Genomic DNA, 14,087 nt, shown 5'->3' on the forward strand with positions numbered 1-14,087 from the left:
CGTCCCCAAACACGGGTGGCTGTCGCCTTACATCCCCTTTTTCCCTACCCCCTGCAAGTCTCCCATACGACTGTTTCATCTCTTCTTTCTCTCCAAACCACAAGTCCGTTCTTCCTCCCTCGGCCTGCCTTCCTGGTTCCCTGAGAAAATACGGCATTCTGGAGAGATTTCCCCACGGATATCTGCAATCTCACCTGCATGCCTGCCTGCCTGTGGCTACATGTTCCTTCCTTCCCTCAGTGGTGTAGATGAACCTTCCTTCCACCCAACCAAGGCCAAGCCCTGCGCTCACCAGATCTCCCATTGCCCCGGCCCACAAGGGCTCAAGGGTATTGCTCTCCGTCCTGTACCACCAGTTTTCCTCCCTAGCTGGAGTACTCCCATCACCCTAAACACATTCTGAAACGTATTCCGATTTGAAACAAGCAGGAAAACAAAAGCTCTCCTGACACCACACACACCCCTCTCAGCTCCCAATCCGTCTCTCTGATCCCCTTCTCCGCAAAACATGTTATCATTTACCTGCTGTCCGCCAATTCCATCTTCCCATTCTCCTTTGAACACTCTCCGATCAAGTGCCTCCCAACCCCATTGGTCCAAGATGCTCTTATAAAGGTTACCAAATGACCATGCATTGCTAAACCCATTGATCACTACTTACCCATGTTTACCCTCCCCTTAGAAGCACTCTCTTCACTTTCCCTCTGAGACTGCCTAACTCTTCTGATTTTCCTTCTACATCATTAGCAGCTCATGCACAGACTCCTTTGCTGGCTGATCACCTTCTAGATCTATAAATGTCAGCATGTCCCCACCGATCAGTTTTCCAATCCCTTCTCTATCTGTACTCATGCCCTTAGTGATCTCTGTAAATATCAACTAATAATTCATTAATGTATCCAAAATGTTAATTTCCAGCTCCACAACTCTTTCCTGAATTACAGATGTATATATGCTATTATCTACTTATCGTTTCTGCCTGGATATCTAATATCATTTTCGTTTGTGATATCTGATCACCAACACAATGGCCAAACCAGCTCCTGGCTTCCCCTGAAATGAGCTTCATCTGTAGACCTTCTATCTCAGAAAATTCCATTTCTTCAGTTGGTCAGACTAAAAACCTTAGTATCATACTTGATTCTCTTTCTTTCTCATACACACGCTCCACATTGAATCAGTCAGCAAATTCTTATTTAAAACATGTTAAAAACTTGGCTCCTTGTCACCATGTCACTACTACACCCTGGTCTTAGCCACCCACATCTCTCACTGAGATTATTACAACAGCCCCCCTGATTATTTCCTTACTTCCTTTCTTTTCCTTGTTCCTTTGCAGTCTACTCTGAACACATGGGCATAGGGATACTTTCAAGACATAAATAAGATTTTGTCATTCCTCTCTTTAAAATCTTCCAATAGGATAATAATATGAAGTCATGATTTTTAATGTGTATAGATGTAGCAATAAATGCATCCATAAACACAAACAAGCACACATATTAACCTATATATTTCCTAGTTCTTTCCACTGAGAAAGCCTAGAAGGAATGATACACAAATAGCAATAAGCACACTAGGGACCAGATCTTGATTACTAAATACCATTCTTCTCCAGCTGCTTGGGTGGCTCAGTTGGTCAAGCCACTGCCTTCTGCTTGGGTCATGATCCCAGGGTGTGGGATCAAGTCCTGCATCAGGCTCCTTGGGGAACCTGCTTCTTCCCCTCCCTCTGCTCCTCCTGCTCTCTCTCTGTCAAATGAAAAAAATCTTTAAATAAATGAGTGAGTGAATAAATAAATAAATACCATTCTCCTCTAAAATAAACCAGGGCTCCTAATTCCAGGGCTGATTCCAGGGCTTCAGTTAGGGAATTACAAGATGGTCTTGCAACATTTTGTTACACAGGAAATTAATGTTCAAAGAATTTGGGGTCTCTATTAAAAAAAAAAAAAAGACATAGCAGGGAGGCGTTACAGCTAAAGGAGCTCCTGCTGGCTAAATGTGGGACAAATTGAGCATTAAAATCAGTAGTGATAAAATCAGTAGTGATTATGATGGATTATAATTCCTTGAATCAGGTAAAACTCCAAAGTTCGTAGCAGTATAAATAAGTGAAATGGGAAGGAAGAGGATGGCTTTTTTTTTTTTTTACAGTAAACTGGCAGCTAATAAATATTGATTTAGAAATCATCAATGAATACAAAAGTAGATAGTGAAACTCAATGGGGCTGTAAGAAGCAACGAGTCTCAGGGTATGTTCTGACAAATTATATAGTAATTACTCTTCGGAGCGGGGAATAACGTTACAGTGCACAGCCCTGGCCAACCCCATCTAACCAAGTGACCAAAGTCAGTATCTCAGTGTCAAGGCAAACTGACTCTGTGTCTTCTAATGCGACAACACGGAAAATGTCACTTCCGTGGTGATGTCCCTGCCAAGAAGACATACTCTGAATAACTTGATCCTAACAGTGAAGAAACATTGGATCCACCAAACAACGGTCTGAACTCTTCAAAACTGTGAAGATCAACAGCGAAGCTTCTTCCAGATCAAATGAGATGGAAGGGACCTGGCCCTGAAATGCGACCACATGATCCTGGACTGGGACCTGCGACAGGATAAAAGAACTCTGCGGACATCCCTGAAATGCTTGAGGAAATCTGAATATGGACTGAGGGATGAAATAATGGTATTATATTAATTTTCGTATCCCGATAGTGATAATATTGATAACTGTACAGGTGTGTTGAAAGTGTTAGAAATGGAACAACAACAAAAAAAAGCAAGCTGGGGCGTCTGGGTGGCTCAGTGGGTTAAAGCCTCTGCTTTCGGCTCAGGTCATGATCCCAGGGTCCTGGGATCGAGCCCTGCAGCATCAAGCTCTCTGCTCAGCAGGGCGCCTGCTTCCTTCTCTCTCTCCGCCTGCCTCTCTGCCTGTGATCTCTGTCTGTCAAATAAATAAATAAAATATTTTTTAAAAAAAAAGCTAGTTGTGGGGGTGGGGGGAAGGGCCTTCCAATGCACCCTCATCTCCCTCAGAAATGGGTGATTCCTGACAAAGTCCTGGGAACCACCTGTAGGGTCCCAGGGGATCAGGCCCTGCCCCCGACCCCTCTCTCTCTGATCTCAGCTCCGTTGCTACCTCCACTCTGGCCTGGCCAACCTCGTCCCAGGCCTGCCATCTGCTCCTTAGACAAACCAGGCATGGTGTCCCTCAAGACTTTCCTGCCAGCGCATCTCTGCTGGAGAGCTCTTCCCCCAGGCACTCTGGCCGCTCTCCCCTCCTAAATTTCATTTCCTCAGTCCTTCTCTGCTCATACACTCTGCAGTTACAGTTCCCACTCTCCCTTCCTTTGCTGGCTTTTCTCCAAAGCACTTAACCGCCACCTCACAAATCCATTTTGCATTATGTGTGACTGTTCCCCCTACAAGAACGTCTGGCCTGTCAGGGCGGGTTTTATCCCATTTTGTTTTGGGCTCTTGGGTGATTTCCATCCTGATTCTTCCCTTGCCCCCCACCCCCCAACCCCAGGGCCTGGTCCTCCTACTTCCCAACCCCCAAACCCCCAGGACCCAACCCTCCAGGAACTCCCCCTACCCAGGACAGGGCGCGTGGGGGGGGGGTCCCAGGAAGCCAGCCTCCCCTTTGAAGAACAAAGAGGAAGGAGCCAACCTTGGAACCCAGGCCTGGGGAGATGTCTCAGCGGGGGAGGGGAAGCTCCGGACACTCCACCAGCTGTGCTGTCTCAGTTCCTGGCCCCGCCTCCCGCCTCCCTGGGGGCCCAGCGCGTGTAGGACACGAGCTCTCCTCCCCCAAGCCCAGATGCTGTCACTGTCGAGATGGCGGTGGCCAGGAAGAGGGGGGAGGCCCAGACACCCATACACACACCATGGGCAGCGGAGCCACAGCCAGGCCCACAGGGACAGAGGCCTGCTAGCCACACAGAGTTCCCCACGCCAAACCCTCAGAAACCCTGGGCATCCGCCTGGAGGGTGGCCTCTCCCCCTCATATCTGCAGGGGGAGCCACAGCTGGAGAAAATCGTGCAGCCGGGACCATGGGGCTCAGGTTTTGAGGGTCTGATATGTCTATAATTTGGGAGGGGGGCTTTTAAAGAAAATAATACAAAAATAATGGTAAGTGGTACTTTTGTACCGAGATCACTTTTGTGATCTACGAGGCTTCGAGGCTTTTCCTACTCTGCCAAATGAACATTTCCCACCTTCTTCTTCCTCAAAGGACCTTATAAGCACTCTCCCCTCCAGCAGTGAGCTGGACTCTTCTTTGAGGAAATGAGAACAACCAAGAGAACCTGTCTCACCCTTCCTGCACCCCAACTGACCCACACCCTCTGACTCCCCCCATCTCCCTGTGGGTGAGGTGCCTTCCCTGCTATCTGAGGCTGATTTCTCTCCCAGGCACAGGAGTCTGCCGTCCTGCCTGTGCCCTCCTCCCTGCCCTCCTTCCCTGGGCTACTCCCTTCATCCTCCAGGATGGCCCGTGTCCCTTGGTGCCACACACTATTCTGATCACCATTCATGGCAGAACTTGCTGGAGATGTCTATGGTTGCTGTCTCCCTGCCTTCACCCCCATTCTTCAGTCAGTCCCCACTAGCGGGACTACACTCAAGCTCCCCTCCCCCCATGTCATCTGTGATGTCCAAGATGTTAAGCTGATGGTTCCTTTGCTCTCACTCTCGTCTTTATCTGACCTCGCAGGAGCTTAGCAAGAACAGGTGGCTCCCTCCTTTATACACTTGCTGTTCCTGGCTTCCCAATTTTCTGTCCCAGGGACGCCGGCCTGGGACAAGCTCCCACTCCTTTGGCTTTTCTGCTGCCTTCCCCATCTGCCTAGATTCCTTTGCCAGTTCCTCCTCCTCCACCACCACCACCACCACCTCCTCCTCTTCCTCTTCCTACCCCCCAACCCCCACTAGCCTCTAAATGATGGGGGGAGGGGAGGTGTCCAAAGCTCCTTGCTCAGTCCCTCTCTTTTCTCTCCACATTCTCTCCCTGGGTGCTCTAGTCTCTTAGCATTAAACCCATCTATCTCCCAGTGACCCACCCACATTATCCTCTACCTCTCACTCCCAACTTCATATATCCTTGGCCTACCTGTAGTTTCCGCTTGGATGTCTAAGGGGATCTCAACTAAGCTAACTAGAGAGTAATGTTTGGTCTCTCTCTCCAAACTTTTCCCAAAGCTCCACTAGCCCTGCATTTGCCCATTTGCTGTTGCAGTAAAAGGCACCATCATCCAGCCTGTTACTTAACCCCAAAACCAAGAAGTAACCCATTCACTTCCGTCTCCACTGCCTCCACCTCGTACAGACCAACATCAATGTCTTGCCTAGAAGGCTGTTCCAGCAACCCAAATGATCTCCCACACAGCAGCCAAATGGGTCATTTTAAAAGAGAAGTCTGTGAATATGACTTTGCCCATTAAAACCCTCCACTTGCTTTCCCTTGCACTTAAGAATAGAATCCAAAGTCTCTGTTGAGTTTCTAAAGCTCTGTGTGATGGGGCCCCGTCTCTCCCTCTTATCTCTGCTTCACTCCAAATCCTTCCTGCCAGGGACATTGGCGCTCCTTCTGTAGTTTCCACAAGCAAAGTCCATGCCTGTCCCAGAGCCTTTGCACTTGCTGTGTCTGTCACCTGCTTCTTTCTGCGGGATCTGCTGGGCTGAAATATCTCCTCTTCCTAGAGGAAATATCTTCCTCTTCCTAGAGGCTGTCTCTGACCACCCAGAGTAAAAAAAGCAGCACTTCGCTCTCAAGCCATTTCCATGGCCCGAGCGGTGTCCAGACCCCACACCCCCAGACTAGTAACTATATTATTTTCTGCGCTCTTGGTTATTTTCTGTACTCCCCTCCCCAGGTTCAGGAGAGCCCAGACCCAGTGCACCCTCAGTGCCTACCCATACTTGGCACCCAGGAGGCACTCCATAAATATCGACTAACTGGGCGGCCGCGCTCGCAGACAGATGCCCAGATTGTTGTACAGTTTCCTGCTGGGAGCCACGGTCGCGGCTGCGAGTAGCCAAGAGAGCACCGCGCATCACTGACACAATCCAGAGACAGGAACCCCCAGGAGAAACAGACAGGTTGAAACGGACAGAGGGCAGAAAGCCGAGACCGAGCAGGCCCAGGGCGAGCTCGGGAGAGAGACCCCGAGGCCCGGGCCCGCAGGAGTCCCGGCAGCTGCGGAGCCCAGCGGAGAGAGCAGCGGCGAGCCGAGGGCGGGGGAGGCCGGGGTCGCCCCCGCCCCATCTCCTCCTCCGTCCTCCTCCCGCCCCGCTCCCAAGTGGCCGCAGCAGCTGGCGGGGGCGCCCGGCCGCCCGCCTGCCCGACGCGTGCGGGATCAAAGCGGCGGGGAAGGGGCGGGCGGGGAGGCGGCGGGGAGCCCGGAGGTGCAAGCGAGCTTCCCAGGGGCCGGCAGGAGCGTGGGAGCGCAGAGTGCCGGGAGGGGACAGAGACCCGGAGAGACGACGAGAGATCAGAGACCCCGCGCGCCGGAAACGAGCCGCGCGGGCGGAGCTGCGGAGCTAGAGACGCGCGGACGTGGGTGCAACCCCGCGAACCGCGCGGACGTGCCGGGACACCTGGCGAGAGACGCGGCCGCCGAGCGCGTCGCGGGGAGGGGTGCGGCCCAGGAAGCGGGCGGCACCGAAAGGCCGGGCCCCACGGACGTGGAAGAAGCAAGCGCGCTTCGGGGAGAACAGAAGGCGGGAGAGAGCGAGCGCGGAAGAGAAGGGCCAGGAGAGCCGGGACTTGGGGAGCGCAAGGCGGGAAGGCCCCGCCCCTCCCCGGAGGGTGGGAGGACCCCCGGGGCCGGGATCCGAGCGGCGGGTCCTTTCTCAGGGTCACGCCTGCGGAGGTGCGGGGCCGGGGGGCGGAGGGAGGGGTGTGGAAGGCAGCAGGACCCCCGGGCTGGGAGGACGGGGCTCGGAGGGAGGACCTTGGGAATCCTGATGGGGACCCAGAGCCTCCAACTCTGCCATAGGGTAAAAAACTCGAGTATTAATATTTGCTAGAAATGTTAGACAGAGATGCTTCTCAAACATTTTATCAGACTTCTCCATTATCTGGGAACAAGAGGGAGGAGAAAAAAAAAAAATACGAGGCTATGCATTGGCCGGGAATCGAACCCGGGCCTCCCGCGTGGCAGGCGAGAATTCTACCACTGAACCACCAATGCAATCAGCTACTAGCTTTTTAGGGACTCTACCTGAGCTTGGAAGAGGTGGAGGCGGCGGTGACCAGGCGGAAGGTGCCGGCCAGGGGCGCGGCGGAGGAGTGGCCGCGAGTAGCTGACGGGGGTGGAGCGCCAGGCCAGCCTTCCTCCCGCCCGGATCCGGCCACCCGGCCATAAAGTCGCCCCATATGGCCAGGGGCGGCCCCACACCCGGGTGCGAACAGCCCGGGGCCCCGAGCCTCGCGTGCAGGTGAGAAAAACTCAGCCCGAGCGCAGGTTCCCAAGGAGGGGGGCGAGGGGGGCTGCTGGGGACCACACATCTGCGCTCCCATTTGGCCCAGGTAGGGGGAGGTGGGATAGACCGGAGGCCCCGATCCCAGATGGGAGCGCCCTCCCCAAGGTTTGTGTCTGTCCGGGTTCGGGCTTTGGCAAGGCAGGCTCCGAGAAAAAAAAAAAAAAAAAAAAAAAAAAACCAAAACAAAACCCCAAGGTGTGGAGAGGCCCTGGGAGGACGGGAGGGCCTCGTCCGCCTCTGACTCCGCAGCTTATCTTCCGACTAGGTCTGCAACCTTGTCTTTGCGCGTCCTTGTCCAGAGCAGTCCGGCTGACCCGCGAAAATCTCTGATTTTATCTTCTCAGGCACTTTATCTGGAAGCCTCCGAGTGCTCACGCACCATTCTGCAGAGGGTCGAGTTCTTGGTTTGAGGTGGGTGTTGATGATCGCTTTTTAAAATCTTTCTTGTCTCTTTAAGAAAACTGCCTGCTCCCTGCTCCCCCATCCGCAGGAGGGGTCCCCAGGAGCAAGCAGCATGAGTAGGACTTATGTCAGGTGGCCTGGAAACCACACGCTGGAACCTCCTGTAATTAGTTTTGAATCAAATACTTCTAAGTGGGAAGGTCTCTCCACCCTTGCTCCCTCTTTCTTGCGGGTCCCGCTCTTTCCCAGTCCAGCCATCAGGCTCTGTGACCCTCTCCCCGGTGTCTACTTCACTCTGCTCTATTGTGGCACTTGATAACACACCGGCTTTTACACTCGGTCCTGGTCCTGTAAGGAATAAGATGGGCCTCTGGTGCTTATGTCAGCTCCGCCAACCCAAGCCTAGACTAGAGTGCGCAGAGTTGGGGGGAATCGAATAAGGTTCACAAAGATCGCACAGGGAGGCTCGTTCGCCTCCGGGCAGGGCCCCAGTTGACTCAGATTAGCCCAGCACGCTCAGGTCGCTGCTCCCTTACCCAATTAGGAGGTGGATTTTGGGGGAAGGTGTATAAGGTCCAGTCTGCGGGCTGAGGGATGCTGAGTTTTATTTCAGAGTCGTGGGGGAACAGAGAACTCCCAAGAAAGTTGCGATGGGGGGGGGGCTCTGAACTTCATTCCTGAGGCCGGTCCCAAATCACTTCACCTCCCTCTCCCCCTAATAACCTCCTCCTTTCAGCTGGGTTCCGCCTCATTATACAGCCTTAAGGGTCCTTAAACCAGCCGGTGCTGCATTGGCCCCTCATTTCCCACACTCCCAGGCCAGTTCCCCTCCTTCCCCTCCCCCCTCGCACTCCTCCCCTTTCCGGGAGCCTCGTGCCGGGGGCCGCTCGGGGAGGGATCTGGGTGCCGAAGGGGGCGGGTCTGGGTCCTACCCCCCCCCCCCCTCCAGGAGCCCGCGGGATATAAGGAGCCGGGAGGGCAGGGGCTCGGTCCACACAAGGGTCCGGAGAAGCGATGGTCACTCGGGATCGAGCGGAGAATAGGGACGGCCCCAAGGTGAGAGGCGGGAGGAAAGGGAGCAGAGGTCCCTGGTCCGGTCCGGGGACCCCGTCCTTGAGACCCTGGGTGAGGAAAGAGGCTGGAGTCGCAGGGTTGGAAGGGGGGGAGGTGCATGGGGAACCCAGGGCGCCAGGAGCTGGGAATGAAACTGCATATTTTGAAGAAGGGGACGGGGTCAGAGCAGGGGCTGTGTGGGCAGCAGAAGTAGAGGTCTTGGTTTTGGGTAATGGGACGCGGCACCTTGCGGCTTGCAGGGCGTGGGAAGCCGGGAATTTGTGTGAAATAAGCGAGGGGAGCACAGAGCTAAGGGAGGCGGGTGGAAACAAAAAGCGGAGAGGCGAGGCACTTGCTCCGCGCGTGTCGTGATCCAGAGCGGGCCCAGTGCAGCCTTAGAGAGAAGGCCCTGAAGGCACTGGTTCCAGAGGCCTGAGACTAGGTGGAAACTTTTAGAAGCAGTGGAGAAAGCTGACTGCATAGATGGGTTAGAGGGAGAAGAGGAGGCGCGGTCGCCCTGGGTATCTCCCTTTCTACACTCAGGGCGGGAACTCAGAGCCCGGCACCTTGCGGGCCACGTGTCTGGGCGCAAAGAGGGCCCGCAAAGTTCTCCACTGAGACAGAGAGACTGCACGAGACGGAGACGTAGAGATAAAAGAGGAGGAGAAGGAGAGACACAGAGGGGAGGAGGGAGGCCAAGACTGAGAGAGGAGAATGCAGAAGACCCGGGAGAGAGGAGGCGAGCTACAGACATTGACCCTGCGGGCGCTGGGAGGGAGGAGGAGCGGAGAGGGATCCAAAGCGCCCGGCCGGAGGCTTTCGCTGGGGTGTCCGGGAAGGAGTGGGCTTGGGACTCTCCCAGCGGCGGGATCCGCACGCCCGCGCGGCCGCGCTGAGTCTCGGTCCGGTCGGCCCGCTCTCCCTTTCCTGGTGGTCGCAGATGCTGAAGCCGCTGGTGGAGAAGCGGCGCCGGGACCGCATCAACCGCAGCCTGGAAGAGCTCAGGCTGCTGCTGCTGGAGCGGACCCGGGACCAGGTCAGTCCTTCCAACCTCCCCGAACCGTCCCCAGCGTCCCGCCCTCGCGTCCCAGGGCTTCCTTCTGGGGTGGGGACACATGCTGCACTGGCGACCCAGGCCCCAAGGCATCCTGACCCGAGCCCCGCCCTTGGAATCCCATCCCAGAGCCCCCTCTCGCTCTCAGAACGCGATCTTCATGGCCACCCCTCGGGTCTGTAAGTTTCACACTCGGCCCTGTAAATTTCACTCCCAGGGTCCGTCAATTTTCAACCTCTGGGTCTGTAAACGCTTCCCCCGCCGCACCCCCTCAGAACAGCAGGCAGGGTGGTTAATTTCAGTCCTCCTCGCACTGGGGGTTAGTTTCCTGCCCTCGGGTCGGACGGTGTAGTCTCACGGTTTCCCGGGTCCATTCTTGGTCATCGCCACTCCGCATTCGGTCGCGCGCTCCGTGGGCAGCGCGCACACGCGATCCGGGGCACCCCCAGCTCCTGCATCCCCCCCCCTCCCTTCTTCCCCCTGCCACTTCCCCCTCTCTCCCCACCCCTCTCTGTCTTTGTGCCCTCCCCCTCCCGTCTGTAGAACCTCCGCAACCCGAAGCTGGAGAAAGCAGAGATACTGGAGTTCGCCGTGGGCTACTTGAGGGAGCGAAGCCGGGTGGAGCCCCCGGGTACAGCGCGGGGGTGGGGCAGCGGAGGGCGGGAGGGGGGATTCACCGAGGCCCGGGCCGGGGTAGCTGGGGCGGACCCTGCGATGGACGGTGGGCTTGGGAGTGGTAGGCTCTGCTCCGAGGCGAGGTTAATAATACCCGCGCGTGTCTGTCTCTGTGTCTCCCTCATCTTCTCCCTCTGTCCGTCCACCTGGCTTCCTGTCTCTGTCTGTGCGGCTGTCGCGCCTCGGTATCTCTGCGCCCCGCCCCTTCCCTCACCCCTGCTGGGCCCCTGCCCTGCCCGCCCGCTCTCCCGCCGGCCGCACCCGCCGCCGCGGCTCCAGGGGTCCCCCGGTCCCCAGCCCAGGACGCCGAGGCGCTCGCCAGCTGCTACTTGTCCGGCTTCCGCGAGTGCCTGCTTCGCCTGGCGGCCTTCGCGCACGACGCCAGCCCGGCCGCCCGCGCCCAGCTCTTCTCCGCGCTGCATGGCTACCTGCGCCCCAAGCCGCCCCGGCCGGAACCGGTAGATCCGAGGCCCCAAGCGCCGCGCCCACCGCTGGATCCCGCCGCCCCGGCGCCCGGCCCCGCGCTGCACCAGCGCCCCGCAGTGCACCAGGGCCCCCGTAGCCCGCGCTGCGCCTGGTCCCCGTCCCCCTGCTCGCCCCGCGCTGGGGATTGCGGCGCGCCGGCGCCCCTCACCGGACTGCTGCCGCCGCCGCCGCCTCACAGACAAGACGGGGCGCCCAAGGCCCCGCCGCCCCCGCCGCCCGCTTTCTGGAGACCTTGGCCCTGAGCTTTGGGGGGTGGGGTGGGGGCGGGGGCTGGGGGTGAGGTAGAGACTCCAGCCCGAGGGCAGCAGAGGGACCCGGGCGTCGGGGCGAGCAGGTGTTGGGGAGGGCGGCGGGGCGCGCGGGCGCAGCGCGCGGGTGAGATGTGGTCTATATTAGAGTATCTATATAAATATATATTTCCCCGGTTCCTGTCCCTTTTCCCTGCCCCCCCTTGCGTCTAGGATTGTACCCTCTCTGCCCCCGGCCCAGCCCCAGTCCCTTCCCGAGTCCCTAGTGCATGGAATAAAGTGGTTATTAAATCCCCGTGTGTCCCCGAGCCAGGGGCCTGCCTTTATGTCGGCGTCCACGCCCACTTTCCTTCTGTCTCCCTTTCCTTCTGTCTCCCGCCCTTCCCAGTCCTGCTCTCCACGGCCCAAGCCCCGGGGCAGACAGGTAAGTAAAGAAGAGAGCAGAGCGGAGACTGAGGTTGGAGCTGAAACAGGTGGAAAACACTGAAATAGGGAAGGGGAGCAGGGATGGGAACCTTTAAGGAAAAACCAGATAAAGAGGGAAGGGAAAAAAAATTGAAATAAAATCGACTCTGGTGGGATTCGAACCCACAACCTTTGAATCGCTCTTTCGTCACTAGAAGTCCAATGCGCTATCCATTGCGCCACAGAGCCACCTGGCGGGCGGCGGCGTCTGACGGCTTACGGGTACTAGCACGGGCAGGGGGCGGGGAGGGAGAGGGGTGTGAGGGAATTGGGCGGGGCATGCCAGCAGCGCGTGGTTGGGACCTCTCAGGCCTGCCGGGGAGAGGTAGCCGGCCGGAAGCGCGAGAGCCAAGTGGCAGTGCGGGCGCGCACGGGTGGAAGACACAGGGAGCGAGAGCAACAGAACAGGAACGAGCGAATACATGGCTCCAGCTGCCCGCTTGGGGGGTGCTTCCCGCCCAGGCGCACCCTGCCCCCAGATGCGGCCCCACCCACGAAAATAAACTTGTTTCGCTGCAAATATCCGTGTGTCTCAATTTCCTCCTCTCTGTTTCGCCGTTCGCTGCTCCTGAGTCTGCGGTTTCCGAAGGCCCAGGGATTTAGCACGACCACCATAGGCCTGTCTCGCCCCTCTAGTCTCTTAGGAGGACCGCGGGGAGGGCCGGCTTCCACGCGGGTAGCGTGGCCGAGCGGTCTAAGGCGCTGGATTTAGGCTCCAGTCTCTTCGGAGGCGTGGGTTCGAATCCCACCGCTGCCAAGGTGGAGTTTTTCTGGTGGCCTCCGCACCCTAGAACTCAAAACAGCCCGCACCTTCCCCGAGGGATGTATATACGTTCCTTGTTTTTACGAGGACTGCGTGCAGGTTAGCACCATCGCCTCCCTGGTCTTCGGGACAGCGTGGGTGGTGCTAGGCAGGACCCAGTGGGAACTGCCCGGGAGACCTTCGGCTCATCGTAAGGTGTCCCGAAATTGCGTTTTTATCTCAAAACTAGCGCAAGTTGCTTATCTTTAAGTGCTGACCGTGTGCTCTGCTGGTGTGCAGGAGGCTCCGATTACTCAGTCTGGGAAGCCCACAGGACAGCGCCTTCTTTTCCTTTCCTTCTCAGATCCTCTCCGGGGACAAGGGACGCTCACACACGAAGCTGATAAGTAACAGAGCCCGGATGGTACGGAATAGAGGCAAAAACTAAAGGTTCCACCGAGATTTGAACTCGGATCGCTGGATTCAGAGTCCAGAGTGCTAACCATTACACCATGGAACCCGCTATTGGGAGAGCGTGTCTGCAAGTTTATATATTACTGAAGTTCTTGCTCTGCGCATCCCCGTCCCTCTCCCGCCCCTCATTCTACCATTCCCAGAAGACAAAAGAAGACCAAAAAACCTGCCCCAACCGATGGGCACCTCCCTGGAGAACCTGAAATACGAACTGAGATGCGCGGTGACCTGTAAAACACACACTATACTTAGAAGACACAATACTTACTGAAAAGAAGATTGTTAACACTTCATTAACAATTTAAAAATACTGATTACGGGTTAACATGGTAAGATTTCATGGGGTTAAATAAAATGTTATTAAAATTAATCTCACCTGGTTCATTCTCGAAGGTGCCTACTTGAACGTTTAAATTCGCAGAAACATGTTAACAGCACTTTGGTCATCCTTTTTTTTTTCCCCCTCCCCTTGGTTTTGTTTAAAGTAATACAGATAAGACGCCGCCTCTTTAAAAGAGAGAAAAAAAAGCAGACGCCCGAACAGGGACTTGAACCCTGGACCCTCAGATTAAAAGTCTGATGCTCTACCGACTGAGCTATCCGGGCTCTTGCCGGAGAGCTCTGCTCCTGCTTATAAGAGCTGTTCGCCCGCGGAAGTTCCGGCTCCTTGAAACGGAGTCCGATGGTACGCAGAGCACAGCGCCCCCCGCGCGCACCAGGAACGAGCAGGTGCAGCCCAGCGGCTGCTGCCGGCGCTCCGCCCGCCTCTCTGGAGCACCGTCCCGGCCGGGGTTGGGCGGCTGAGGCCGGAGCGCCGCGGAGGCTGGGCCGCTGCGGTACCTGGGCCGCTGCGGTGCCGAGATTGGCCGCGCGGGGCCGCTGCCGGCTGCGGGCCTCCCCCGCGGAGCGGTTTGTCCGCGGCTGGGGTGACCCAGATCCTGGGCATCGCGCGCCGCCCCGGCCTCACCCCCCACCCCCGGGCACTCGGCCCCCG

The 14,087-nt window shown here is 56.8% G+C and overlaps 1 protein-coding gene and 5 non-coding genes across 6 annotated transcripts; 2 read left to right on the plus strand and 4 right to left on the minus strand.

Moving 5' to 3' along the window:
* Window positions 1-6,909: 6,909 nt before the first annotated feature.
* On the plus strand, window positions 6,910-11,703 carry HES7 (hes family bHLH transcription factor 7). The gene is made up of 5 exons (XM_059149602.1): window positions 6,910-7,449; window positions 7,839-7,905; window positions 9,890-9,985; window positions 10,547-10,634; window positions 10,958-11,703. The coding sequence occupies exons 1-5, from the start codon at window positions 7,388-7,390 to the stop codon at window positions 11,404-11,406; spliced, it is 762 nt and encodes a 253-aa protein (XP_059005585.1). The 5' UTR covers window positions 6,910-7,387; the 3' UTR covers window positions 11,407-11,703.
* Window positions 7,132-7,202, minus strand: TRNAG-GCC (transfer RNA glycine (anticodon GCC)). The gene has a single exon. It is a non-coding gene; the product is annotated as a tRNA-Gly (tRNA).
* A 276-nt stretch (window positions 11,704-11,979) lies between the features above and the next one.
* On the minus strand, window positions 11,980-12,066 carry TRNAR-UCU (transfer RNA arginine (anticodon UCU)). The gene is given in 2 exon segments: window positions 11,980-12,015; window positions 12,030-12,066. It is a non-coding gene; the product is annotated as a tRNA-Arg (tRNA).
* A 486-nt stretch (window positions 12,067-12,552) lies between these two features.
* TRNAL-UAG (transfer RNA leucine (anticodon UAG)) lies at window positions 12,553-12,634 on the plus strand. Its single transcript has one exon. It is a non-coding gene; the product is annotated as a tRNA-Leu (tRNA).
* A 433-nt stretch (window positions 12,635-13,067) lies between these two features.
* TRNAQ-CUG (transfer RNA glutamine (anticodon CUG)) lies at window positions 13,068-13,139 on the minus strand. The gene has a single exon. It is a non-coding gene; the product is annotated as a tRNA-Gln (tRNA).
* A 487-nt stretch (window positions 13,140-13,626) lies between these two features.
* Window positions 13,627-13,699, minus strand: TRNAK-UUU (transfer RNA lysine (anticodon UUU)). The gene has a single exon. It is a non-coding gene; the product is annotated as a tRNA-Lys (tRNA).
* Window positions 13,700-14,087: the final 388 nt, after the last annotated feature.

The sequence above is a fragment of the Mustela lutreola genome, chromosome 15 (assembly GCF_030435805.1).
Source record: "Mustela lutreola isolate mMusLut2 chromosome 15, mMusLut2.pri, whole genome shotgun sequence".
NCBI classification, from domain to species: domain Eukaryota; kingdom Metazoa; phylum Chordata; class Mammalia; order Carnivora; family Mustelidae; genus Mustela; species Mustela lutreola.

Coding starts and splice junctions, on each gene's coding strand:
- HES7 (XM_059149602.1), top strand. CDS start 7,388: ATGGCCAGGGGCGGCCCCACACCCGGGTGCGAACAGCCCGGGGCCCCG. Junction 7,450..7,838: donor GCCCCGAGCCTCGCGTGCAG/GTGAGAAAAACT, acceptor TTATCTTCTCAG/GCACTTTATCTGGAAGCCTC. Junction 9,986..10,546: donor TGGAGCGGACCCGGGACCAG/GTCAGTCCTTCC, acceptor TCCCGTCTGTAG/AACCTCCGCAACCCGAAGCT.